The following is a 23,590-nucleotide window of genomic DNA, read 5'->3' on the forward strand; positions in this document are numbered from 1 at the left end:
CCTCGGCCGGTGACGTACGCCCCCGAAAAGCAGAGACGCCACCCGGCGGCGCCGCCATGTGACGGTCGCTTCCCGAGAGTCCCGTTCATCTTGACGCTCCCGCACAGTGAAGGTGGAACACGGACATCGTGACCAGATGAACGTGGACGTTCCAGAGGAGCTCCGGCTCCTCCACCTCTCCAGCCGGAGCTCCGGGTCCGGCGGGGCCTCGGTGAGATGACGTCTGCGACGGGAAGTGGCGAGCAGAGTCATGTGACATGAGAGCGTGCAAAGACATAAAACATGCTGATGAGCACTTCCTGTCCAGAGTAAACCCACAGCCTGAGGTATCTTCTGGTGTTCTTCACACCGACCGGAGTAGACGAATACCATTGTACTGCAGTATCACGTGCACTTGTACTGCAGCATTCTATGCAGTACATGTGTACTTGTTGTGCAGTATGAGCTGTGTATTAGAAAACAATGAGGATCTTCAGGCTTCAAATCCGTCGGCACGCTGAGCGACTTTATCCTGCTCGTGCTGTGTAAGCACACACACACACACACACACACACACACACACACGCACACACACACACAGGCTTCTCGGGCGGCTGTAAGCTGATGAACAAACGAAAGAACAAACATGATGGTTTGAACTGAACAACGCGAGGACATGAAGGTACCAGGACATGAATGTTGGAGGACCAGAAAGGTATGAGGACATGAAGGTACGAGGACTTGGAGAGATTAAAACATGAAGGGGTGAGGAATGTTGGAGGACTTGAGGGAACGAGGACATGAAGGTATGAAGACATGAATGGGAAGGAAATGTTCCTGGCCTTTTTTTCTTTGGTGTCCTTGGAGGTCCTCGCTCCCCCAGGTCATGGTAACTTCTTGATGACATCTCCTTGAGGCGGCTGCCGCACCAGAGTTCCTTCACTTGAAGATGTTCCAGCGTTCATCCGTGGATTGTTGGGTTCCGAAGGCCGTGGGGAGTTTCTCCGTCTGACCTTTTCTCCGTTTTCGTTCCTTTGACTTTCCACCTTCATCTCATCCGTGGAGACACCGGTGGCCGGTCGGCTGCTACGGATGCTAAGCTACAAGGTTATGTGCGGGTGCCATTGAGAAATGTAGCCTGCTAAGCTGCTTGTTGAATTCCACAGTGAGAAGAGAAGCTGCCAATCCTCTTATTTCCATGAATGGACTTAGCATGAATGCTAGCCTGCTCTGCAGAAGAGGGATAGCATGCATGCTGTTAGCAGGATTTTAGCATAGCATAAGTCCTGAAGTGAAAAGGACAAACTGCAGTGACATTAGCGGGGTAACTGGATGATAGCATGTTAGCATAATTCAGGTAAAACTGTGTGTGTGTGTTTGTGTATGTGTGTATGTGTGTGTGTGTGTGTGTGTGTGTGTGTGTGTTCAGGAAGATGTTCTCCTGCCTCCAGCTGCTGGTCGGTGTTCTGGCCCTCAGGTTCCTCCTGCTCCTCTCAGGTGTGTGCTCAGAGATGATGAGACCGTGGGGTGATGGACCGGGACTAACATCTGCTTGGTCCTCAGAGGCTCGCTGTCCTGACGGCTCCGCCATCACGGCGTCCGTCAGAGAGAACAGTCCTCCTGGACACCTGGTCCTGGACCTGGACGTGGGCGGGGCCGTGCGTCTGTGTCTGATGGGCCAGAACGCCGACTGGTTCTACCTGGAGGGGCGGAGCCTGAGGCTCAACACCTCGGCCTCCAGGGTTCTGGACCGCGAGGTGGGTTCGGACCATTTCCCTGTTTCCGGCAGGAAGTCTTCAGGCTGACAAACACACCTGGTCCTCACAGGTCCTGGGCTCCGTCCTCAACCTCCAGCTGAGCTGCTCCCAGCGCGGCCTCCGCCAGGTGGGTCACGTGACCTCGGGCAGGGCGCCCATGTGAGTGTGTGTATTAATATGTGTGTGTGTGTGTTTCCAGAGTTACGTCACCATCCTGGTTCAGATCGTGGATGAAAATGACAACCGTCCCAACTTCCTGCCTGGGACGGTTCATCCAGTGAGAGTCAGTGAGGTGAGACTCATTCACACACACACACACACACACACACACAGAGGATTCAAAAGGTGAAGATGTTGCTGTAATACTGAGTTTGGCCACAGGGGGCGCCCTACCCTTTAAATGCTGGGTTTCCAGAAGCAGAGAAAGTCCTGCTTCCGTTTGTCATCCGTTCTGAGCGCCGACAGGAAGTGCTCCGTTTCCATGGAAACCGTGCTGTGCTTGCAGCTGGCGGCCGTGGGCTCGTTGGCGTTCACGGTGGAGGCCGTCGACGCCGACGGAGACGGGATCGTCTACGCCATCGAAGAGTCGGGGGTGAGTCGGGGGACTCGTCTCTCCTCGCAGGCCGAGGGTCACCTGACGCCCCTGACCTCTGACCCCGCAGCCCGACGCGGCCTTCTTCAGGATCGACCTGCCCGGCAGCGGACGGGTGCTTCTCGACAAACAGCTGGACTACGAGACCAGACCCCGCCTGCAGCTGCTCATCAGGGCACAGGTACACACACACACACACACACACACACACACACACACACACATTTGCGCACATACATACACACTAACACATGCACATACATACATAGATAATACATCCATAGACACACATACACACAGAATCACACACACACACACAGACACACACGCACATGCGGACATTCATACACAACAACACATACACACACATGCACATGCACACACACATGCACATGCGCCCCCTTTGACGTCACAAAGTTCTAAAATGCGACCTTTGACCTTAGAGCCCTGGTCTGCGGTCGGTCGTCTAACAGGAAGTCAATACTGTGAAACAGGAAGTGACGTCGGCAGAGAAGTACAGCACCGTCGCCAGGGTGACGGTCGACGTCGCCGACGGAGACGACCAGTACCCTCACTTCCTGCCGTGCGTGCGCGTGTCCGCCGCCGCGCCCGTGTGCCCGAGCCCCACCTACAGCGCCAACGTGAGCGCCGGATGGCGGGTGAGTCGGAGCGATGTCGCCGCCAGACGGCCAATCGGGGGCCTCGCCTGCGCCGCCGCGATCGAGCGCCGGTTTCAAAATGTCCGGCGACGGTCCAGTAAGTCCCCGAGGAGCGGAGGGGTCCCTGAAGACTCTGTGTTCCAGGGCCCCGTTCTGGACTTCTCCCCTGGTCCGATCAGAGCCCAGGACGGCGACCGAGGCCTGGACGTCCCCCTGGTCTACAGCGTCCTGTCAGGTCAGCTCGCCTCGCCGTGACGTCCCGGTCCACGTCTCCTTGGTGGTTCTTTGACCCGGTGTGTGTCCGGCAGGGGGCGACGGGGGCCCGTTCGCCGTCCACCCGCAGACGGGGGACGTCACGCTGACGGCGCCGCTGGACCGGCGGGCCGCGACCTTCAGGCTCACCGTCATGGTAGGAGCTCCTCCCGCCTCGGCGGGTCACGGGAGCGTCAACATCCGCCGTCTCAACCCCTCCTCCCCCCCGCAGGCGTCCCAGCTGGACGACCCGTCGAAGTTCAGCGTGGCTCAGGTCCTGATCCGGGTTCTGAACGCCAACCGCTTCCCTCCGACCTTCGACAGAACCACCTACAAGGGCTTCATCATCCACAGCTCCAGCCCCGCGTCCATCGTCTCCACCTACGGGAACCAGGTGCTCCTGCTGCAGGCGTCCGACCCGGACTTCAAGGATGTGAGGACCTCATGCGCACCGTCCACCAACATTGTGCATCACACACGTCCACCAACATCGTGTCTCACACACGTGTCCTCCACCTCTGTCCTCCACAGGCTGTGAATCCAAACATCCGTTACCAGCTGCTCCCGTCCTCGGCCGCTGACGGACTGTACCACGTGACCCAGGGGGGGTTCCTGATCGCCAGGACGGACCGCCTCCACGCCTTCGACAGACACGTCCTCCAGGTGGGACCGCGGTCGTCCTCCCCTCGGCGGACCCGGGTCTGCAGGAGATGTTTAGAGAACTGAGGAACGTCTGTGACCTTCATCGACGCGCAGGTGGTCGCCAGAGACGAGGAGTCGGGAGAAGAGGCGGCGGCGTCGGTGGACATCGAGGTCCTTCGGCGAGGACAAACAGGTCAGGCGCAGGACGGCACCTTCGGTTCTCCGTCCGGATGTTCCCCGGGGAACCTTCTCCTTCTCCTGTCCTCAGTTCCTCCAGGTGACCTCGCCGAGGAGCAGCCGCTGGCCGACACGAACGCCCGGCTGCTCGGAGGCTTCGCCGCCATCTTCCTGCTGCTGCTGCTGCTGCTGCTCGGCCTGGTCCTGCTGGTCCAGGTCTCCAGGAGGCGCCGCCGAGACCCCGGGCGTCCCGGAGCCGCGTCGCCGTGGAAACATCAGAACCCCGTAAGACGACACGATGGCCGGGGAGCGTCGACGGAACGTGAAGGTCCAAGATAGAAGCCGGGGAACCTCCGGAACCTCTAGATATGGAGAACCCGGAGGGCCGAGGAGGTCCGGAGGGTCGGGTGGCGTCCGAGGAGGGACGCTTCCTGCCGTTCTAACCCAGGCTCTGTGTTCTCCGGCAGACGGCCTCCGGCCGCCCCGAGTCGCCGTTCGGCGCCGGCGCCGCGGCGGGACGACCCGGCGTCTACACCCGCCGCCACTCCCTGCTGCCTCCTGCGCACGCCGCAGGAAGCGCATGGCGGGCCGGCGGGCAGCTGCTTCCTGTCGCAGAAAAAGCAGAAGAGTGAAGAGGAGAGGCCAGAAGAACCTCCACCTCTGGTACTGGAGCTCTCACTTCCTGTATGACGCTCTGAAACAGGAAGTGGGAATGAAGACGCAAACCAGAATCGGGGCCTCCGGCTGGACGGGGAGGCGGGTCACGTGGAGAACCTTCTCCTTCTTCTTCTTCTTCTTCTTCTTCTTCTTCTTCTTCTTCTTCTTCTCATCCTGAAGGTGGACACCCTCTCCATCCCTCTCATCCTCCTCGCCTCCATCTCCAGCCGTCTGACAATAAAACCAAAAAGCTCGATCTGTGTGTGTGTGTGTGTGTGTGTGTGCGTGCGTGTGTTGCCGGCCAATCGCTCCATCGATCAGGGATCGGTTCCATCGATCGGCTCCGCCTCCCCGAGCCGCCGGAAGCCGCGCCTTCACAATAAAGGAGCGGCTCGACGCCGTGACAGCGAACGAACCGGAAGGCGGACGGCGTGAACCGGTGAAGTCATCGATTATTGATCAGGACTCTTCCCGCGCGGCCGTTCGATGGACTCGACGTCGCGGTCTTTCCGGTCCTCGCGGTGAGACCGGCGCCGGGAGGCTTTTGTTTTGAAACTACAACCGGATGTGGTTCGTCTACGAACACGTCAGCTTGACTCCGCCGCCTCCTCGCGCGCACCGCCGCCTCGCGTGCTCCGCCGTCCGTCCGTTGGTTTGTTTGTTTGTTTGTTTGTTTGCTGACGTCACCGAGGCTCGTGCAGACCGGGACCGGCACCGGGCGAGGAGCTGCGCACGCGACAGGTGAGCTGACCGCAGCCGCGTCGTCATGGTAACACCGAGAGGATCGGGTTGACCCGAGCCGACCCCTGTCGATGCCGCCGGCCCGGACCCGGACCCGGACCCGGACTCTGGTCCCGGACCCGGACCCGGTCCTGGACAAAACGGAGGGAAAACGCCGGAAGTTCCTGCTCGAACTGAAAGTTCAAACCCGAACACAAAGTTATTGATACCGACGTCTACAAGTGTGTGTGTGTGTGTGTGCGTGTGTGTGTGCGTGTGCGTGTTGTGACTGAGGGGGGAAGCAACTGATTTGTCGATATTTAGTGATGAGATAAAAATCCATTGATTTGTCAGTCAATCAATCAATCAATCAATAAGAAGGAAAGAAGGAGCTGAAAAGATGAAAATGTCTCCGTCAGTAATTGATCCTCCATGGATGGATGGATTTGATGTTTTCTGTCCGTTTGATACGTTTGGTTGGATTCTAAAGAGTCTCCCGGTGTGTTCAGGAAACTGGACCTCGACCTCCCCGACCTCCGACCCGGCCCGGTCCTTCCCGGTCCCGGCGCCATGAGCGCCCCGGCCCGGCGGGTCCGGCTGAAGCCGTGGCTGCTGGCCCAGGTGGACAGCGGCCGCTACCCGGGCCTCCACTGGCTGCAGGCCGACCGCCGCCTCTTCCAGATCCCCTGGAGACACGCCACGCGGCACGCCGCCTCCTGCGAGGACGACAACACCATCTTCAAGGTCTGAGCACCGGCGGCCGGAACCGGGCGGCGTCTCGAACGGGACGGTTTTCGAAAGAACGTGTGCCGTTGAAAACCGACGCGATCCGTTAAAGATCGATTTTCATTTTGAAAGCCTGACAGACGATCGGACGGCGAGAAGCGGCGGCTTCTTGGCCAGAAAAGCCCCGAAGCTCTGAGTTCTTCTCCTTTCACACCTTGACTTTCCGGAGTCTCGGCTCGGCGCCGCAGAGTCACTTCCTCCTCGCCGCCTCCGCTTCTGCTTTCTGCTCGTGAGGCTCGGGGGGGAAACACAGCTCGGCCTTCACGGGCCCGGGAGAAGGACCTGGCAGGGAGACACATCAGCCTGTGTGTGTGTGTGTGTGTGTGTGTGTGTGTGTGTGTGTGTGTGTGTGTGTGCGCGCGCTCACACGCAGGCGTGGGCGGTGGAGACGGGGAAGTTCCGAGCGTCGGTGGACGAGCCGGACCCGGCCAAGTGGAAGGCCAACCTGCGCTGCGCTCTGAACAAGAGCCGAGAGTTCCAGCTGAAGTTCGACGGCACCAAGGAGACGCCGCAGCGGCCGTTCAAGATCTACGAGGTCTGCGAGCAGCGGGATGCAGGTGGGCGGCGGCGGCGGGAGGGAGGGGAGGGGGGGGGGGGGGGGCTGGGCGGGCGCTGATCATCTGTCTGCGTTTCAGACGGCGCCGACGAGGACGAGGACGAAGACGAGGTGAGGAAGGGCGCCGGTGGGACGTGGGACGGGATCCGGGCCCGCGACCTCGCTGACCCTCCGCCGTCCCCAGATGCCCGACCTCACCAGCCTCAGCGTCGCCGTGGAAACCCGGGGCGAGCGTGCGAGTGACGGGGCCGCCTGTTCGGACCCCAGGAACGGCGAGGCCCCCCCCATGGAGACGGGCGCCGCCGGCCCGCCGTGCAGGTACGACCTGCTGAGCAGCGTCCCCCGTGAGTACGGCCCGCCCTTCGGAGCGGAGAAGGTCCGGATCCCGGCCCGCCGGCGCCGCTGACCCCGTCCGCCTGTCGCCGTAGTGACGGACCTGGACCTGCGGTTCCAGTACCGCGGCCACACCGTGGGCTCGCAGACCGTCAGCAACCCGCTGGGCTGCCGGCTCTACTCCGGACAGCTGACGCCCATCGCCGAGCAGGTGGACCTCTTCGGGCCGGTGGCCCTGCAGCAGATCCAGTTCCCGGGGACGGGTCAGATCCAGAACCAGAAGCAGAGGGGCTTCACGGAGCAGATCCTGGAGGTGATGGAGCGCGGCCTGATCCTGGGCATGTCTGAGCAGGACATCTACGCCGTGAGGCTCTGCCAGTGCAAGGTCTTCTGGTCTGGACCCGGCGTGGACGAGCGAGGTCCTCCCAACCCCCTGGAGAGGGAGCGCAGGGTCAGGGTCTTCAGCCTCAACAGCTTCCTGCAGGGTGACGTTCTTCTCGCTCGCACGACCGAACGCCGAGGCCGGCGGCGGCGTCGGACCGACCGAACTGAAGCTCGATCCTCTGACCCCCCAGGCCTGATCTCCTTCCAGAAGGGGGAGACCCCGACCCCCCCGCCCTTCGAGATCTTCTTCTGCTTCGGGGAGGACTGGCCCGACCAAAAGCCCAAGGAGAAGAAGCTGGTGACGGTTCAGGTCCGGAGATGTTCCGCCGGATCCTCGCTTTCCTTCCCCCGCCCGGCGGGGAACGGCCGACCTCCTCACGTTCTCCTCCCGACCCTGACCCGGTCCCCTCTGTCCTCAGGTGGTCCCGGTGGTGGCCCGGATCCTGACCGAGATGTTCTCCGGAGAGCTCAGCTGGTCCACGGACAGTATCCATCTTCAGATCTCCAACCCCGACGTGAAGGACCAGACGGTGGAGCAGTTCAAGGAGCTCCAGCGGCTCCTGCAGAACCAGCACGTCCAGGGGCCCTGGTCTGTACCCGGGCCCTGAGAACCCACCTGAGGAATTCATCGGGACCCGCAGGCCTGACAAGGTTCCGGCAGCAACTGGAGAACCAAACATTTCCAAACGTCTTGAAACATTTCATAACTTTGTCAATAAACAGTCCGTTCTTCTGCCTCGGCCGCCTTCATTTCCCAATCGACCCACTGCTCACACGGGTTAGCACATGTTAGCACGCGTTAGCACACGTTGGCACATGTTAGCACCATAGGCACCTGCTCTCACACCTTCTAGGAGTCTGCAACTGGAACATTCCTGCTAGGGTTCCAGCTGAAGACCAGAGGAGACCCGTGAAGCCCCCCATGACTGAGACAGCTGGTTCTGAGGTGTCAGGTGGAAAAGCAGTTGGACCAGATCACCCCACACACACACACACACACACACACACACACACACACACACACACACACACACACACACACACACACACACACACACACAAAGCAGGGTGTGAACAGCGACAGCAGGAGCAGAAAAACCAGAGAACATGGAGTTCAAATAGATGTTTGTTGTATTTCTGACAGAAGTTCTTCGCACGCCGAGATCTGGCAAATGTTGGAGGTCGGCGGCGCCGAGGAGACCTCCGCCGGGGGTCGGAGGTCTCCCGTGAGGCCGCCCGAAGGCGGGAGTCGGAAGCGTTCCCGGAGAAAGGCCGTGTCCCCTGAGCGAGAAGCCGTGGAATCAGAGACCAGGCGTCACTTCAGTGGCTGTTTATTGTTTACAAGGCAACATCCTGGATGATGTCGTGGCGCCGGCCCGCCTCCACAGTCACTCCGCCTCACTTCACCACAACTAAAACTCACGCCCCGTTAAAAAGGTCAAAGGTGACGCCAAATCCTTCCGGAGCCGCCGGGCCCGGAGCGTCATGGCCGACGGCGCCGACACTAAATCATCACGACCCAAAGTCCCCAAAAAAAAGCAATCTTCTTAAAAACCAGGCGCGTCCCCGTCGGCGGGAGCGGACGCTCCGGTCGGCCGCCGCCTGGAATGCGGCCCCGCCCGCCCGCCGTGGGTGAGTCAGTCTGTCCAATCGGAGCTCACCGTGTGTCCACCTCAGAGCGTCTCACGTTCCAAGTCCCGCCTCCGTCCTCGCCTCGCGTCTTCGTCTGCCGTCGCAGCTTTTTGCCGTCACCTCTGAACCGCCGACCCCGGATCGAACCTGCGGGGGTTCAGAGGTCAGAGGTCAGCGCGTCTCCTCCCCGGGCGCCGCCCCCTCGGGTGTGTGCGCGGTCACCTGGTGTGTGAAGGTGGCAGCTACCGGAACAGTCTGGTGAACTCTCTGATGGCCCAGCACACCTGCTTGCACTCCTCCGCGCTGCAAGGACAACACATGGGTTAGCCAGGCCACGCCCCCTAACCACCAAGCTCCGCCTCCAACCTGCTGACTCCGCCCCCCTGTTTTGTCAGTACTTCTATTGTCGTTTAGCTCCGGTTGTGTATTTTTCCCCCTCAGCGTTCCTTGATGTTGCTGATCCCTGATGATGATGTTGTTGCTGCTGTCTATTTATCTGTGGACGTCTTCCTGTCTTCTGTTTCTCTATTTCTATTTATTTTCCTTTTTTTCAGCAGGAGGGGGGCTGTTATGCTGCTGTGACAAAGGCTTTTCACCGATGCGGATCAATAAAATGCATCTTCTACGCTCTCAGCCAGGCTGCCTCTGAACTCTGCCTTTAAATTGTCACAATTCTGAGATGTTTTCGTCAAAGTCGTAACCCTGAGTTGTCGTCTGACCGGTCTTGGTGTAAAACCGGTCCCCGCGACAGAGGAGCCCCCCGGGTCCTTCCGGGAGCCGCCCCGGAGGTGGGACCGGGGTTCCGGAGCGTTCCGTCGGAGGTGCTCGTGTCGTCGGGCTCTCTTACCTGGTGACCTGCTTGTGGAAGTCCGTGAGCTGTTTGTGCGTCACCGTCACCGTCCCCCCCGACGTCTCCTTGGGCAGCCCTTTGAGGGCGCTCTCCAACCAGCGGCAGAACGTCTGGAAGCAGACGGCGGGTTAGCGGCGGGCGGGTCGGACGGGTCGGGCCGCGGGGGGCGAAGACTCACCGGCCGGTCGAACACCATGATCTCCCACAGCACCTCGGCCACGTCGGGCAGCGTGTACGGCGGCAGGCAGAAGCAGCAGGAGTGCATGAGCTGGGTGACCAGCTGCTGGCCGTGCTGCTCCATGGCCTGGCCGATCAGCTGCTTCCGCACCTCGAAGTCCTCCTCGTGCTGCGGCGACAGAGCACACGCCTCTGAGCGCCGCCCGTCTCTCGGGACTTACCTGCCGCGCCGGGCGCACTTACGTCGTTGGCGACGCCGGTGTGGATGAGGTCTCGCACGAACTTCATGACGCTGCAGTTGGCGTCCCGGTGATCCAGCGACGTGGCGGCGATGGCGCACTGGATGATGTGGACGATGATGCCGCAGCTGAGTAACGTGACGGGGCTCCGCTGGACGAACCTGCCGAGACACGCGCAGCGCCGATGTCAACGGCCGCCGCTTCGGCCGACGGAGCGGAACGCCGAGAGGCGGAGAAGAACACCGGCTTCACCTGGTGGCCAGTCTGAAGAGGTCGTCCACCGTGTCCGGGTGGTTCCTCAGGCCGTTGGGCTGCTCCAGCAGCTGGAAGGTGGGCATGCAGAGAGCCTGGGGAAACATCGTCACCGCCGTCACGAGCGCCCGAAACCGTCTCGCATCGATGTTTTAAACACGGCGACGAGACGCTCGGCGCCACAGAACATCATCTGTGGGTTCCCGGAGGTTCTGACCTGCAGCATGTCCAGCAGGCCCTGCCGGCAGCCCTCCTCCATGCCGTACTCGTCCACCAGGATGCTGCCCAGGTACAGGAAGCAGGAGTGCGGATACACCTGGTACACGCTCACCATCTGAACACCAGCACAGGGCCGTCAGACCCCCGTCCGCCCGCCCGCCCGCCCGCTCGGCGCCGGCCCCGGCCCCTCCCACGGCGCCTCACCTGGGTGACCAGCGGCTGCAGCAGGGAGGCGGAGCCTTTCCCCACGCATCGCACGGCGAAGCGGAGGCAGCGGCAGCAGCGCTCCACGATCCGGTTGTCGGCCTGATGGGTGTTCAGGGTCTGGGACAGGACGGGCCAGATCTGGGGGTGCAGACGACACAGACTCACTGCCGAGGAACCTCGCCTGACGAACCCCCCCGCTCACATAGACACTCCAGTCAACCAAACACTGACTTCAATGTCTTCAACATCTGGTGGAGGAAAGGCATGGAGCAGGGTGTGTGTGTGTGTGTGTGTGTGTGTGTGTGTACCTCCTGGATGACCTTCTGACAGGGGTGCGTCTGTCCGTTCTCCACGATGGGGTTGGTGTGTCTGAAACAACACAGACTGGTTGATCACCCGGCCGCTCGTTGCCACCGGCCGCTCGCCGCCGGTCTCTCACCTGAAGATGACGGCCAGCCTGTCCAGCCACGCCGTGGGATCGGCCGATTTGCCGTTCGTAGATTCTTCCGCCAGAAGCTGCGGACAAACAGAGCGGTCAGCCCGGGCCGGCTCGGGGGGAATCCCGAAGACCCCCAGGAGACCTCTGACCTTTTTGAGAGCTATGACCTGAACGGCACACAGGTCGCTCAGGCAGTCTGCGATCTTCTCCAGGGGGAGTCGGCCCAGGACCAGCGCCGTCCCTGCACGGGGACGAGCGGCTAGCGTTAACACCGACGGCCGGAGGCAGCGCGGGGCGGACTGCGCCCCGAGGCGGAGGGTGATGGATCGAGAGCGAGGACGGGTTCTTCTCGCCGCGCCAGCTCGTGCTCCCGCCCTACCTTTCAGCAGGCCGACGGCGGCCTCGGTGGAGAGTGCGAAGGAGTCCAGGGCGCGGGCGATGTCCAGCAGGCCCTGGAAGTGATGCGCCATGTGGTCGCGGCACACCGAGCAGATGTTGTGGATGGCCTTTGCTGCCGCCGACGCCAGCTGCTTCTCCCGAAGACCCTTCATCAGGTAGTTCAGCACCGGGTCTGGCACACACACACACACACACACACACATCTCATCACTTCTACTGTTCAGGTCTTCTCCCCCTGGTTGTCATGGCAACGGTGCACTCACCCAGGAAGCGCGGGTTTCGGTCTACCACCTCGCTCATCTCGCCCACCAGCTCGATGCTGGTGTACCTCACCGCCACGTGGACGCTGTCGGGCAGCAGCACCACCTGCTGCAGGACCTCCAGCAGCGTGGGGTTGTTCTCCCTGGGGTGGGGGGGCACAGCGAGACAGGTCGCCTGAGACCGAGCCCACGGACACATGGCGGCGGCGGCGGCGGACGACACTCACGGATCCACGCTCTTGGCGATGGCGGCCATGATGAAGAGGACGGCCTCCGTCACCTCCCAGGGGGGGTTTCCCTCCTTCAGGGTGGAGTACAGCTGAGGAGACACACTCCCTCTTAGACACCAACATTGGCGGGATGGGGGAGGGGGCACTCTGGTATCCATGGTTACCTGAGAGAAGCACTCCATGGAGCCCACCAGGAAGATGACGTCCTTCACGAGGTCCGACACCCTCATCCGGAACTCGCCGAAGTCGTCCGAGTCCTCAGGGATCCCCTCCTATGGGGGGGGACAGGCTGCTGAGCGTGTGTGTGTGTGTGTGTGTGTGTGTGTGTGGGGGGTGTCAGGGGGCGGGGCCTCACGTGGTCGGGATCCAGCTGGCAGTGGCGGGCCAGGCAGTGCAGCAGCCTCTGGATGTAGGGCCTGAAGATGGAGTGCAGCGCGGCGTCGTTCAGCTTGTACAGGTGCTCCCCGAGCCGGTACCAGAAGTTGAAGGAGATCTCCACCACCTGCAGACAGCAGCACACACTCAGGGGGCTCCTCCTACTGGGGGTGGCAAGGCCTCCCTGGAGGCACACCATCTCATCGAGGGGCAAACTGACTCTAGTATGGGGGGGCACGTAGTACCTGGTACTGCTGGGCGGGGGAGGCCATGTTTGTACTTCATGCTGAGGACATCACGTCCTACCTCATGTTACGGGGGGTCATATTACTTCCTAGTGACAGGGGGAGTTTGGGGAACGTGCACACTACCTTGTACTGGGGGGGTCACATAGCACCTGGTACTGGGGGGGGTGTCTTGTACTACCCGGAGACGAGGGGGAGTCGGAGGTTATGACTACCTCATACTGGGGGTTTCCTGCACAGATGAGCAGCAGCTCCAGGGTCCTCAGGTCCCCCATGCCCTGGCCCGGGCTCCTGACCGTGGTTTCCAGGAAGGTCTCGCAGAGCTCAGTGAAGATCCTGCAGTAGTTCAATACTCTGGGAACACAAGCACCGAGTTAGCGCCACCGCCAACGCCGCCGCCCGCACACGTCCCGCCGCACTCACTTGTCCAGGTCTTCTCGGGCCACCGCCATGTGGTAGGCCGTCTCCAGGGTCAGCACGCCCTGGAAGAGCTGCAAGGCCAGTGGCATGTTGGTGTCCACGTTCTCGATGGCGTAGAGGGCGGAGCACACGCAGTCCGACGCCGCCTCGTGGAGGTTGGTGGTCGTCTCGTCCCTCTGCTGGAAAACACACGCCGCTAGCACGCAGCCCGAAACATCTCCCGCTCGCCCGCCAGGAAGCCGGGCGGGAGAAACATCCTGGGAACGGTACTAAGGAGTCCCTCTGGAGAAGGAGGTGCAGGTGGACTCACCAGAACCTGGAACAGAACCATCAGCAGCTGGTTACTGGCCATGAAGTTGCTGTCCAGGACGCCCAGGTTGAACCAGCTGCCCAGGCAGCGGAACACCTTGATCAGCATCTTCTCGTCGTTCCCCACCTTCTCCACACATGTAGTCTGTGCGCACACAAACACACACACACACACACACACACACACACACACACACACACACACACACACACACACACACACACACACACACACACACACACACACAAACATACATGAACAGGAGTCCCTTACGTGCCACCTCATCGTCTGCTCCACTCTGGTCGTGTCTCACCAGCAGCGTGACCACGGTGGTGGAGTAATACGCCAGGTCCTCGATGATCTCCGTCCTCCGGTTGGCTCCGATCCTCAGCGAGCGGCTGTGGACCTCCTCCGGCAGGACGGTCAGAATCTCCATCAGGAAGGGCATGGAGCTGACATCACTGTTGTACCTGCAGGGTGGAGTCACACACACACACATCACGGGGAGAACCTCCACCTCCAAGGCTTCCACTGCCAGGAGACGGACGAGGTTTTCTGCAGGACCGGTGGTCAGGAGTAGATCCAGGCGCGAAGCAGCGGTTGTGGGTCCTCATTTGTTGTTCTGAGGCCGGTTGCAAAAGTTCTTGCGCCAGCGGACGAGGAGGTTCCAGGTGTGGTTGGTCTTCCTTCTGCTTTCACAGCTTTAGCTAAGCGAGCAGCTGTAGCCTCACTGATTCTCCTCCCTCAGATGTTCCTGGTTTCTATCTCCGCCTCCACCTTCAGTTTGTTCTACCCTCTAACCCGTCCATGTCAGAGGAGTCAGAGGTCTCCAGACACCCCCGCCTGCTCTGGACGCCGCAGGAGGCGGCAGATGCCGTGGCTCCTTCCTGTGCCACGGTAGGGTGGGGCGGTACGTGCCCGGGCGCGCACGCCGCTCCCAGAACTCTACACTTCGGTGTGCCCGAGGACAGACCGCCGCCGCCGCCGCCGAGCTCTTCTGGAGCTCCGGCGGCGTGGAGCCTCTCGAAACCACCTGTTGCCGCTGAGTCCAAGTCCCGGCCTGGATTCTGCTACTGTAACCTGCTATCTTCAGGTGTAAGAGGCAGGTTGGCCTCGCCCCCCCGCAGCCAGGAGGTCCCCGCTTGGGTTCCTGAAGGCCCAAAACATGCAGGAACTTCATTGAAGCTCAACGGAGAGATTAATTATTTTCTATTTCGTAGCATTCTGCTCTTATTTCTTCAATCCTGATTATTATTAGGATTCTAATCATCAGTAATGGAGGAGCAGGGCTTAACCTGGCTCGGTCAGCTGACAATCATCCAACCATGTACTTTCACATCCATGACTACAGACCACTTGGTCTTCCATGAGTCTGCTGATCCTGTTTTTGGACAGCGGGAAGACCTTGGAGAGAACCAGGCAGGCGGATCCATTAGAACATGGAGACCCAGACAGGGAGAAGCAGGTCCTCAAGGATCACGAGAACGTTCCTCCGTGGCCGCAGTCATTGCACCGGCGGCAGCGCCCAGAGAAGGCACCCGGCGATGGGGAAGGACCGACGGGTCCTGTGGATCCGGACCGGTTGGACCTCGTCCCGGAGTCCGATCGCGTGACCCGCTGAGTTCGGCTCTCATCTCGAGCCCCTCGGTTCTCAGAGGCTTCGGAGGGACCGGCCCGGGACGTCCCCTGGCCTCGGTTAGCCGGACGGCGTGAGGACACTTACTTTTCTATGAGCGTGTGAACACATCCTTTCCACGACGCCATCTGGAGGGCGAGGTCTGCGATGGCGAGCGCCAGCTGAGGAAACAGTCGGGAATCACTGTCAGACAACACGGAGACCACACATCTGCCGCCGGTCGCCCGAGAACCGGAGGCGGCGGTGGACCGAGGCCCGGCGGGGGAGCACCGGGCGGCCCGTTACCTGGGTGACGATTATGGGAGACAAGTCCTTGAGGTTCTGGATGTGTGAAAGCAGCGAGTCCCGCAGGGCGTTGTGTGTGTCGGGCGGCAGCTCGTAGAATGACGTCTGGATCTTCACCTTCATGGTCTGAGCGGCAAAGTAACACGACTCCACGTCCTGCTTGAGCTGCAGCAGCTGGTCCGAGATCTCCCACGCGTACATCTGCGTGGAAAGGGGAAGCCAAGTCACGGCGAGCTCTCGTCCGAGGCGGGACTCCGAAAACGGGCACTGAGACACCCGGGGCGGCCGGCGAGGAGCTCCGGGCTGAGCGGGGAGCTCCGGGCCCAGACGTCTAGGAACGTCCTGGAGACCATCGGGGGTCTGAGGGACCACAGGAGAGGAGACCCCCCCTGCCCTCCCCCAGGACCCGCCAGCCGGCCGAGGGTGGTGTTCAACACCCCGGTGAAGTGGTTCAAGTCCCGGGAACAAGCTCCGGGCTCCGAGCCCGGCGGGGCCCCCGGCGGCGGCCGGGCCCGGTGCTGTCAGCCGGCGGAATTGGCCGAGTATCGATCTATCGGCCTGCGGTGACACACCTTCCTCTCCCCCCCGCCCTCCCCCGCCCCCCCCACACCCCCGGCCGTCCAAACAAACACCGCAGGAACCCCGGCGTGTTTCCCGGACGCCCCCCTGCTATTTTCCGGGCCGCCCCGCCGCGTCCGGAGCCGGGCCGGGGTCCCCGGCGGAGGCGCCGCTCAACTCCCAACTCCAGACCAAACTTTGGAGCAGCCATGCTAGCGCGGCTAGCTGCCCGCAGAAGGCCGGCCGGGCCCGCACAAACCCTCCGGGACGGACGCACACGCCGTGAGCCCCGCGCCGGAGCGCCGGCGGCGGCTCGGCGCCGGGAGCCCCGGGCCTCGGCGGCCGCGGCGGCGGCGGGACGGCCGGTTCGCGGCCGGTGTTTTGGTCCATTCATTTAGCCGCGTAGCTAGTTTAGCTTAGCCGCGGTGCTAACGGGGCTCCGCGGCTCCTGTGAGACTGCGCACTTCACGCCCCGCGCCCGTTACCCCGCCGGGGCGACCGCGGGGCCCCGGTCCGGTCCGGCCCGGCCCCCCTCCCCCGGGCCCCGGTGCGCCCCGCGCCGCCCCCGTGCCCGCCGCCCTGCCTCTCCTCCCATTTTCTCACCGATCTCTGGAGCTCGCCGAGCCACACCGAGGCTCGCTCCTTTCCGGCCGGGTCCGGGTCGTTGTAGAGGGCCTGGACCGCCTGGTAGACCAGGGCCAGGCTCGGCTTGCCGCCCTCCATGGCTCCGGGCCGAATCCGCGGGTCGAGAGGGCAGAGACGCGACGATCGAAGCGGCAGGCGAGAGTCTCTAGACGCTGAGGGAGCCGACCGCCATCTCGCACTGGCTTCCCGCGTGCCACCGCGACTCCGCCGGCAGGAAACACGGACCCCGCACGAGTTCCGCCCTCGCGCCTTCCACTTCCGGTGGGGGACTGATGACGGAGGCGCGAAGGCGCCGCGGTGCGCGTCCACACGCACGCCTGCTCACGGCTGCAAGCGGGGGGACGAGATCGGTGAGCCTCTGCTTGATTTGAAACGAGGATTACAATCTAAGGAAATACGACCCCGAAAATGCGAAGCCCTTTATTTCCTCGTCATTTATGGCGGCGCTATATTGTTTAATATTGCATTGTATATTATGTTGTATATTGTATTATGTGTGTGTTGTATTTCACGTCATGAAATGAGTCACTCTGGGATGCGAGTCAGTGTCCAAACGTGCTCAAACCGCCTGTCACCAGCAGGGGGCGCCGCAGCTCCAGGACCGCTGCTCAGACCTGTTGTCCGACGTCGGATGCAAAGTGACGAGCCCGGAGGTCCTCGGCGCTCCTCCGGGTCGGTGCAAACATTACATTACATTGCATTTGGCAGACGCTTTTATCCAAAGCGACTTACAATAGAGGACATAGGGACTGCAAATACACTTGCAAATACACGATGCACAAACACACTGTTTGCACCGACCCGGAGGAGAGCCGAGGACCTCTGGGTCGGCGCAAACACAACCTCCTGCAGGTTCCTGCCTCCAGAAGTTCCTAGCTTTGGGCGGAGAGGAGCCCGCCAGGCGTGAGTCTGCGGCGAGGAGGTTCGGAAGGACCTCGGCTCACCGGAAACCGCCTAGGAACGCCGAAATACACGAGGATTGGACGGGACGTGGGCGACATCTGATACACGACCGTATTGTATGTTCTATAACATGTAGCATTCCTGTACGATATAGTATCTATCGGAGCTGGACGTTGACGTCTTGTGCAAACAAACTACGAGCAAAAGGAGGAATGAAGAAAGTGAAGCAGAGTCCAAGTCTTCAGACTCCCACATTAATATTTCTACAACTCAATAAGGCGTCACATTGAGGGTCAGGAGGACGTTTCCACCTGATTAGGATTCAAGGACCAACATGAGGTAGCAGACCAGGTAGCAGCTCCGGGTCTGGGCGGGTGGGATCCACCGTCACGATTTCCTCGGATAGAAATCGGATAGAAGATAGAAATCGTTGCCGCGACCAGTCGGCCTCATCAATCAATCGTTTGTCCAATTTGATTAACGCTTCGTCAGACGCTGTGTCATCTGGAGATTTGACGCGACGTCAGTGTTAAAGGTCATCGGCGGGAGGCCAAAGGTCAAGGAGGAGCCGGAGAGGTCATTAACGACATGCCGATCGGATGGCGGTGCCTGCAGATGATCAGCTGATGATCATTGATCCCGTCGCCTCTGCTCAGATTGGTTCGAGCAGCAGGTATAAACACATACACACACATCCTCCCTCACACACACACACACACACACACACACATACAGGTGCTGCATCCATGGCCCCAGACTGTGACTTCCAAGGTGAGTCATTGGGGGCCCCATCTCCACCTGCCATCCCCATCACACCAGGGCCATACATACTATGCCCCCCCCTGGTCCTCAAGGTTCCCCCCTGGTCCTCAAGGTTTCCCCCTGGTCCTCAAGGTTTCCCCCTGGTCCTCAGGGTTCCCCTCTGGTCCTCAGGGTTCCCCCCTGCTCCTCAGGGTTCCCCCCTGGTCCTCTGTCCCAAATCCTCTGTGGCCTTGGAGAGAAGGTTTCTGTGCAGACGCTGAGATTTGAATCTGAATCACAGTGAAAAGACGTGAAGACACCAACCTGTTTGACCTTTTATTGAAAAGGGAGATTAAACATGGTAACCGTATTATTAATCTCCGGTAGATCAAAGATGTCTCCAGGATTATAAATCTCCAGTAGATCAAAGATCTCAAAAAGATTATTGATCCGTGGCAGATCAAAGATCTCGTCCAGATGAATAATCCGTGGTAGACGAAAGGTCTCCCCCGGATTACTAATCTGGGGTAGAGCTATGGTCCCACCAAGATTATTAATCTGCAGTGGATCAAAAGTCTCTGGAGGTTTTAGAGTTTTAGACTTTTTGTCTGGTTCTTGAAATGGAGATTAGAAGCTGCTTTGTGTTCCGGAGCCCTGGGATTATTGCCTTCCAAACCTCGCAGGACCTCGGTGGTCCAGAGAAAAGGGATTTGTGACCTATGTTGAATTCTAATCCTGACAGATTTTCTGAGACGGTTAATCCTAATTCTCCCAGGATTCTCCCAGTGGTGTCTCTTCCCTCAGAATTCAAGCTCTTGTTTTTCCCGGTCGCCTCCGTCCTCCTCGGACCGGGAGGAGAAGCTCCCGATATCAGAGTCCAACACGTCATCTAGAACTCCTCGTGTCGAAGCAGCGCGTCTCCGAAGTCGGTCACCTGACTGCCGACGAAGAGCTCGAACTTCTCCAGGACTTCCTTCTTGCTCAGCTTCCCGTCCTGGAGAAGGAAATCAGAGCGGGAACTGGTTACCTCGGCTCCGGCGGCCGAGAAGCTCCGAGAGCGGCGGCGGACGCCCACCTTGTTGGCGTCGGACTCGTGCAGCAGGTGCTTGGCCTCGGCCACGGCGTGGTCGTAGTCCGACGGCAGGATCCAGTCCAGCGTCTCCTCGCGGTCCATCTTCCCGTCCTTGTTTTTGTCGCGGAACTCGGCGAACTGCTGGCGTTCCGACGCCACCCACTCGGGCTCGTCCTGGCCGTCCTCGGACGTGTACATGTCACCTGCAAGCGGAGACGGCCGGGTGAGCGATTCCTGCTGCGCCGCCGCCTCCTTTCACTTCCAAAGGCACTTTCCCGTTTGGTTGTTAAACTGAAACACACTTCCTGCTAACATCCCAACACTTCCCGTTACCGCCTGAACATTTCTCAGTGTCTTCTGAGAAACTTCTTGTTCACCTGAAGAGAACTTCCTGCAAACATCTGACACTTCTTGATATTTGAACCCTCTTTCCCTCCCAACCGCAGGACTTCCTGCCAGATTTTGAACCATTTTGGGAGACGGTCTCCCGTCATCTCCAGACAGTATCTGAGAGGACAGGCCCGGTTCTCCGGTCGGGTGGAACCGGTTCTGGCCGGAGGAGATGGAACCGTGGGGATCTTCTCACCGATGTACTCCTTCAGGTTGATGAAGCCGTCGCCGTCCTTGTCGATGTCCTCCAGCGTTTCCTGCGTCGGCGAGCGGACAGGTGTCAGTCCGACGGGCGACGAGGCGACGGGTCATGTGACCTGTGATGTCGTACCCACCTGCACCACCACGTCCTTCATGTGAGGGTGGTCCTCAGGGTGCAGGAACGCCGTGAACTCCTCCCTGTCTGCGATCAGGTCGCCGTCCTGGTCCGCCACCTTGAAGCGCCGCTCGTCCCGCGCCATCATGGCGCCGTAGTCGAAGGTGTAGGGCTGAGGGTCGTCTGCTGGGACAGGAGGCGGGGCTAAAAGACGGGCGCCGCCCTCGCGTGTCACATGCCTTCATGACGGATTAACTCTCTGCTGACACTACAGCCAATGTCTCACAAAATGGACCAGAAGAAGAACCTCAGCTGCTGGAGGTTCTTCTAAGTTCCTCTAAAAGGTTCTTCAAAGGCTGTTGTGACAGTGGATTGGAAAAGTTTGAATGGTCCTGATCAGATTCTATAAAGGCTACATGAAGGGGCGTGTAAAGATTGGATAGACGATATATAGAGGCTGTAAAAAAGGTATATAGAGGCTGTAAAAAAAGGTATATAGAGGCAGTAGATGGGGTATAGAGGGGACATAAAGGCAGTATGAAGGGTATATCTTCTTCTTGTCCTGTGTGCTTCTCCCTTCAGGGTCTCCACAGTGAATCCACCTTCTCCATCTCACCCTATTCTCTGGATCCTCTTCTCTCACACCAACTACCTTCATATCGTCTCTCACGACGTCCATCAATCTTCTCTTGGGTCTTTCTACCAATATAATGACTATCCCTCCTCTGACACTTTTCTCCACCCATTCCAACCTGCTGGAACCCATTTCTTTACCTCTGATCCACGCTCTCCTACACTAGGACTGTTGACTCTAAGTACTTGAAATCCTCCAGCTTCTTGTTCTCCACTACCTGTAGCCTCAGCGTTCCACCCGGGTTCCTCTCATTCACACCCATATACTCTGTCTTGCTGCGTCTAACCGTCATTCAGCACACCTCACCTCTGTCTCACAGCGAGCATACATGTCCTGCACCAGTCGAACATACTTCCTGCCACTCCAGTCTTCTTCATACAATACCAGAGTTCCTCACTTGGCATCCTGTCATTTTCTAGGTCTACAAAAACGCAATGCAGCTCCCTCTGGCATCCCTCTGTACTTTTCTATTAGCATTCTCAACACAAATACTGCATCTGTAGTACTCTTCCTAGGCATGAAGCCATACTGCTGTTCACAAATGTGACTTCTGCTCTCAGTCTAGTTTCCACTCCTCTTGCCCATTACTTCATTGTATGGCTCATCAACTTTATCCCTCTATAGTTGCTGTACTCTTGCAATTGCAAAGGATATATGGAGGCTGTATATAGCAGATGGCCAGGGTTACCCAGGTAGCTGCCGTAAGTGACGTTCCTGTACTCGTCCCAGCTGATGCGTCCGTCCTCGTTCAGGTCGAAGTCCTTCCACTGACGCTCCACGTTCTCGTAGATGTGCTTCTTCTGGGCATTCCGAATCCAGACCTTCAGCTCGTCCTCGGAGACGAAACCGTCGTGGTCCTCGTCCATCTTGTCCACGATCATCCTGCCAATCGACATGCCGTTAGACACCCGGGCTTCACGGATCCTCCGGTTTCAGGAAGCGGTGGTGCGGAAGCTCAGGTTCTTGGAGGGCTAGATGAAGCTGTGGCCGGCTGCTCCTGCATCAGGTGAGGTTCCTGCGGGGGAGAACTCACCCCAGGCGGCGCTTGCTCTCCTCAGGAGGGAGGCTGGCGAAGGTCTTGGCGTCGTCCTCGCCCAGGAAGGCCTCGTGGTCGTACTCGAAGTTACTCCGGTCATCGTGGGGGAGGCGGCTCAGAGGCTCCTCCGCATGGACGCGACTCTTCTTCTCCGTCGGTTTGCTGTTGCCGTGGACGACGCAGAGGACGACGCACATCAGCAGCGTCCGCAGCATCCTGGAGATGGCCTGATGCGGCGGCGGTCTGCAAAGAACCCATCGGTTCCAGAAGGTTGGACTCCTTTGAGTCAGGATACATCGGACCTTTCAAATCGGAGGTTGCGAGACCAAGTGGACGCTGCCGCTCGGACCTCCGGGTTTCGCGCGAGAGGAGGTCGCGACATCGCCGGAGTCCGATGGAATTGAAAGTTAGGGCGACCAAATTTGGGTCTCCTGGTTCAAACCGCGGAGCTGATCTGACCGGCGCTTCCTGTCCACCGGCCCGTGGGGGGGGCAGCGGCGTGGCTCAGGTAGAACTTTGCCGGTAGGATTCCCGCGCTGCGTTCTAGAGCAAAGACACGGAACGCCTCGGGTCCTGGCCAATTCTATCAAAATCTTCTCGTAGGAGAAGCCGACCAGAACGAACCCTGACCTGAGCTGATGCTTCCCTGGAGCTTCCAGGCTGAAGGTGCATGCAGAGCTACATGTCACCATGTTGTTCCCTGGATGTAACTGAATAAAACTGGATATAACTGGATATGACAAGTTATTACTTCTTGTTCTTTGACGTTCTGTTGCGCAAATAGGACGGTGTTCCGGTAACGGTGCCGCTCAGGTACCGTGAAGCCCGAGCAAAGCCCCCCCACCGGAAGTGAACGGGACCTCCGTTAAAAGTCATTTCATTTGAAAACCGGTAAGAAGGGTGACGTCACTCGGAGCGCTTCCCAACGTCAGAGGACCCCCCCACGCACGCACACACACACACACGCACACACACACACACACACACACACACACACACACAAAGACCTCCCGGCTCCGGTTCCGGTCAGCTCGTGGGAACGGACCCCATCGGCGGTGAGTTTGGTTCCCGACCGACCGGCGAGCTCCCCGGTGGGCGGCGGACCGGCGGGACCTACCGGGGCCTGTGGACGGTGTCGCCTTCGGGACGCGGGACGTGGCGCGGCTCTCCGGCGGCTCGGAGCTCCGTTACTCTCCTCCGGACGCCCGCCGCCGACACGCCCCTCCGACACGCCCATCGGCCCGCCTCCCGGCGCGGCGGGAGCCAATCGGCGGCCGAGCCGCGGGCGGCCGGCATCCTGATTGGCGCGCCTCGGTGTCACTTCGCCCCCGCGCGCTCGCTCGGCGCCCCGGCCGCTGATTGGTCCACAGAGGTAAACAGGGCGCGTGGCCCCGCGGCCCCGCCCCCTGCCACGTCGCACGAGCCTCGGAGGATGCCCCCTCCCCACACACACACACACACACACACACACACACTCACACGCGCGCGCGCCTGGACGGAGCCGGAAGCAGAATAACTAATAAATAAATATTTAAAGCTTTAACACGCGGGCGCCGCTTCGTTAGCAGCTTGTTAGCAGCGCCACCCGGAGCTGACACCGCGTAGGGTCAGGGGTCAGGGGTCAGG

At 60.0% G+C, this 23,590-nt stretch overlaps 4 protein-coding genes across 9 annotated transcripts; 2 read left to right on the top strand and 2 right to left on the bottom strand.

The window, feature by feature from the left end:
- The first annotated feature begins 549 nt into the window (after window positions 1–549).
- cdhr5-rs (cadherin-related family member 5, related sequence) lies at window positions 550–4,969 on the top strand. Of its 3 annotated transcripts, XM_086146214.1 has the most exons (15): window positions 550–1,086; window positions 1,409–1,476; window positions 1,543–1,736; window positions 1,807–1,863; window positions 1,936–2,028; window positions 2,242–2,328; window positions 2,399–2,509; window positions 2,823–2,987; window positions 3,132–3,222; window positions 3,296–3,396; window positions 3,472–3,672; window positions 3,771–3,902; window positions 3,996–4,074; window positions 4,150–4,343; window positions 4,526–4,969. In XM_086146214.1, exons 2-15 carry the CDS (start codon window positions 1,413–1,415, stop codon window positions 4,688–4,690), a joined length of 1,734 nt encoding a protein of 577 aa, XP_086002340.1. In that variant the 5' UTR covers window positions 550–1,086; window positions 1,409–1,412; the 3' UTR covers window positions 4,691–4,969. The 3 variants fall into 3 exon arrangements, with proteins under 3 accessions (XP_086002340.1, XP_086002339.1, XP_086002341.1); XM_086146213.1 differs by having other exon boundaries at window positions 550–1,476; XM_086146215.1 differs by lacking the exon at window positions 550–1,086 and having other exon boundaries at window positions 1,413–1,476; window positions 4,150–4,402; window positions 4,525–4,607.
- A 124-nt stretch (window positions 4,970–5,093) lies between these two features.
- Window positions 5,094–8,229, top strand: irf5 (interferon regulatory factor 5). 2 transcript variants are annotated; one of them, XM_086146217.1, is made up of 8 exons: window positions 5,094–5,456; window positions 5,945–6,179; window positions 6,595–6,778; window positions 6,857–6,888; window positions 6,962–7,121; window positions 7,206–7,595; window positions 7,686–7,804; window positions 7,914–8,229. In XM_086146217.1, the coding sequence occupies exons 1-8, from the start codon at window positions 5,281–5,283 to the stop codon at window positions 8,100–8,102; spliced, it is 1,485 nt and encodes a 494-aa protein (XP_086002343.1). In that variant the 5' UTR covers window positions 5,094–5,280; the 3' UTR covers window positions 8,103–8,229. The 2 variants fall into 2 exon arrangements, with proteins under 2 accessions (XP_086002343.1, XP_086002342.1); XM_086146216.1 differs by having other exon boundaries at window positions 7,206–7,804.
- A 580-nt stretch (window positions 8,230–8,809) lies between these two features.
- On the bottom strand, window positions 8,810–17,102 carry tnpo3 (transportin 3). Of its 2 annotated transcripts, none has more exons than XM_086146234.1 (23): window positions 16,831–17,102; window positions 15,670–15,870; window positions 15,472–15,545; window positions 14,062–14,218; window positions 13,749–13,892; window positions 13,442–13,617; window positions 13,234–13,372; window positions 12,754–12,900; window positions 12,563–12,670; window positions 12,396–12,487; window positions 12,172–12,311; window positions 11,889–12,080; window positions 11,659–11,750; window positions 11,510–11,586; window positions 11,379–11,439; window positions 11,068–11,208; window positions 10,862–10,978; window positions 10,645–10,739; window positions 10,397–10,553; window positions 10,155–10,322; window positions 9,974–10,086; window positions 9,349–9,429; window positions 8,810–9,273 (listed from the first exon to the last, which is right to left on the bottom strand). In XM_086146234.1, the coding sequence occupies exons 1-22, from the start codon at window positions 16,948–16,950 to the stop codon at window positions 9,369–9,371; spliced, it is 2,772 nt and encodes a 923-aa protein (XP_086002360.1). In that variant the 5' UTR covers window positions 16,951–17,102; the 3' UTR covers window positions 8,810–9,273; window positions 9,349–9,368. The 2 variants fall into 2 exon arrangements, with proteins under 2 accessions (XP_086002360.1, XP_086002359.1); XM_086146233.1 differs by having other exon boundaries at window positions 13,442–13,614; window positions 16,831–17,095.
- A 1,738-nt stretch (window positions 17,103–18,840) lies between these two features.
- Window positions 18,841–23,232, bottom strand: calua (calumenin a). Of its 2 annotated transcripts, none has more exons than XM_086146251.1 (7): window positions 23,082–23,232; window positions 21,962–22,207; window positions 21,617–21,810; window positions 20,314–20,480; window positions 20,175–20,235; window positions 19,592–19,791; window positions 18,841–19,510 (listed from the first exon to the last, which is right to left on the bottom strand). In XM_086146251.1, exons 2-7 carry the CDS (start codon window positions 22,177–22,179, stop codon window positions 19,406–19,408), a joined length of 945 nt encoding a protein of 314 aa, XP_086002377.1. In that variant the 5' UTR covers window positions 22,180–22,207; window positions 23,082–23,232; the 3' UTR covers window positions 18,841–19,405. The 2 variants fall into 2 exon arrangements, with proteins under 2 accessions (XP_086002377.1, XP_086002378.1); XM_086146252.1 differs by having other exon boundaries at window positions 20,314–20,477; window positions 23,082–23,231.
- Between the last annotated feature and the right edge of the window lie 358 nt (window positions 23,233–23,590).

This window comes from Fistularia commersonii, chromosome 5 (genome assembly GCF_037954325.1).
Source record: "Fistularia commersonii isolate RoL2024-O1a breed Wild chromosome 5, RoL_Fcom_v1.0, whole genome shotgun sequence".
Lineage (NCBI taxonomy): Eukaryota > Metazoa > Chordata > Actinopteri > Syngnathiformes > Fistulariidae > Fistularia > Fistularia commersonii.

Bases quoted from the DNA above. Each gene is read 5' to 3' on its own strand.
- cdhr5-rs (XM_086146213.1), top strand. From the start codon at position 1,371: ATGTGTGTGTGTGTGTGTGTGTGTGTGTGTGTGTTCAGGAAGATGTTC. The intron at 3,397-3,471 runs GTAGGAGCTCCT...TCCCCCCCGCAG, and splicing joins CCTTCAGGCTCACCGTCATG to GCGTCCCAGCTGGACGACCC. The intron at 4,344-4,525 runs GTAAGACGACAC...GTTCTCCGGCAG, and splicing joins CGTGGAAACATCAGAACCCC to ACGGCCTCCGGCCGCCCCGA.
- irf5 (XM_086146216.1), top strand. From the start codon at position 5,281: ATGTGGTTCGTCTACGAACACGTCAGCTTGACTCCGCCGCCTCCTCGC. The intron at 6,889-6,961 runs GTGAGGAAGGGC...CGCCGTCCCCAG, and splicing joins AGGACGAGGACGAAGACGAG to ATGCCCGACCTCACCAGCCT. The intron at 7,122-7,205 runs GTGAGTACGGCC...CTGTCGCCGTAG, and splicing joins CCTGCTGAGCAGCGTCCCCC to TGACGGACCTGGACCTGCGG.
- tnpo3 (XM_086146234.1), bottom strand. From the start codon at position 16,950: ATGGAGGGCGGCAAGCCGAGCCTGGCCCTGGTCTACCAGGCGGTCCAG. The intron at 12,671-12,753 runs GTGAGGCCCCGC...CCCCCCCCATAG, and splicing joins GCCAGCTGGATCCCGACCAC to GAGGGGATCCCTGAGGACTC. The intron at 10,087-10,154 runs GTGAGTCTTCGC...GTCTGCTTCCAG, and splicing joins TCATGGTGTTCGACCGGCCG to ACGTTCTGCCGCTGGTTGGA.
- calua (XM_086146251.1), bottom strand. From the start codon at position 22,179: ATGCTGCGGACGCTGCTGATGTGCGTCGTCCTCTGCGTCGTCCACGGC. The intron at 20,236-20,313 runs GTGGGTACGACA...TCGCCGACGCAG, and splicing joins TGAAGGACGTGGTGGTGCAG to GAAACGCTGGAGGACATCGA. The intron at 19,792-20,174 runs GTGAGAAGATCC...CTCCGCTTGCAG, and splicing joins CAACCTGAAGGAGTACATCG to GTGACATGTACACGTCCGAG.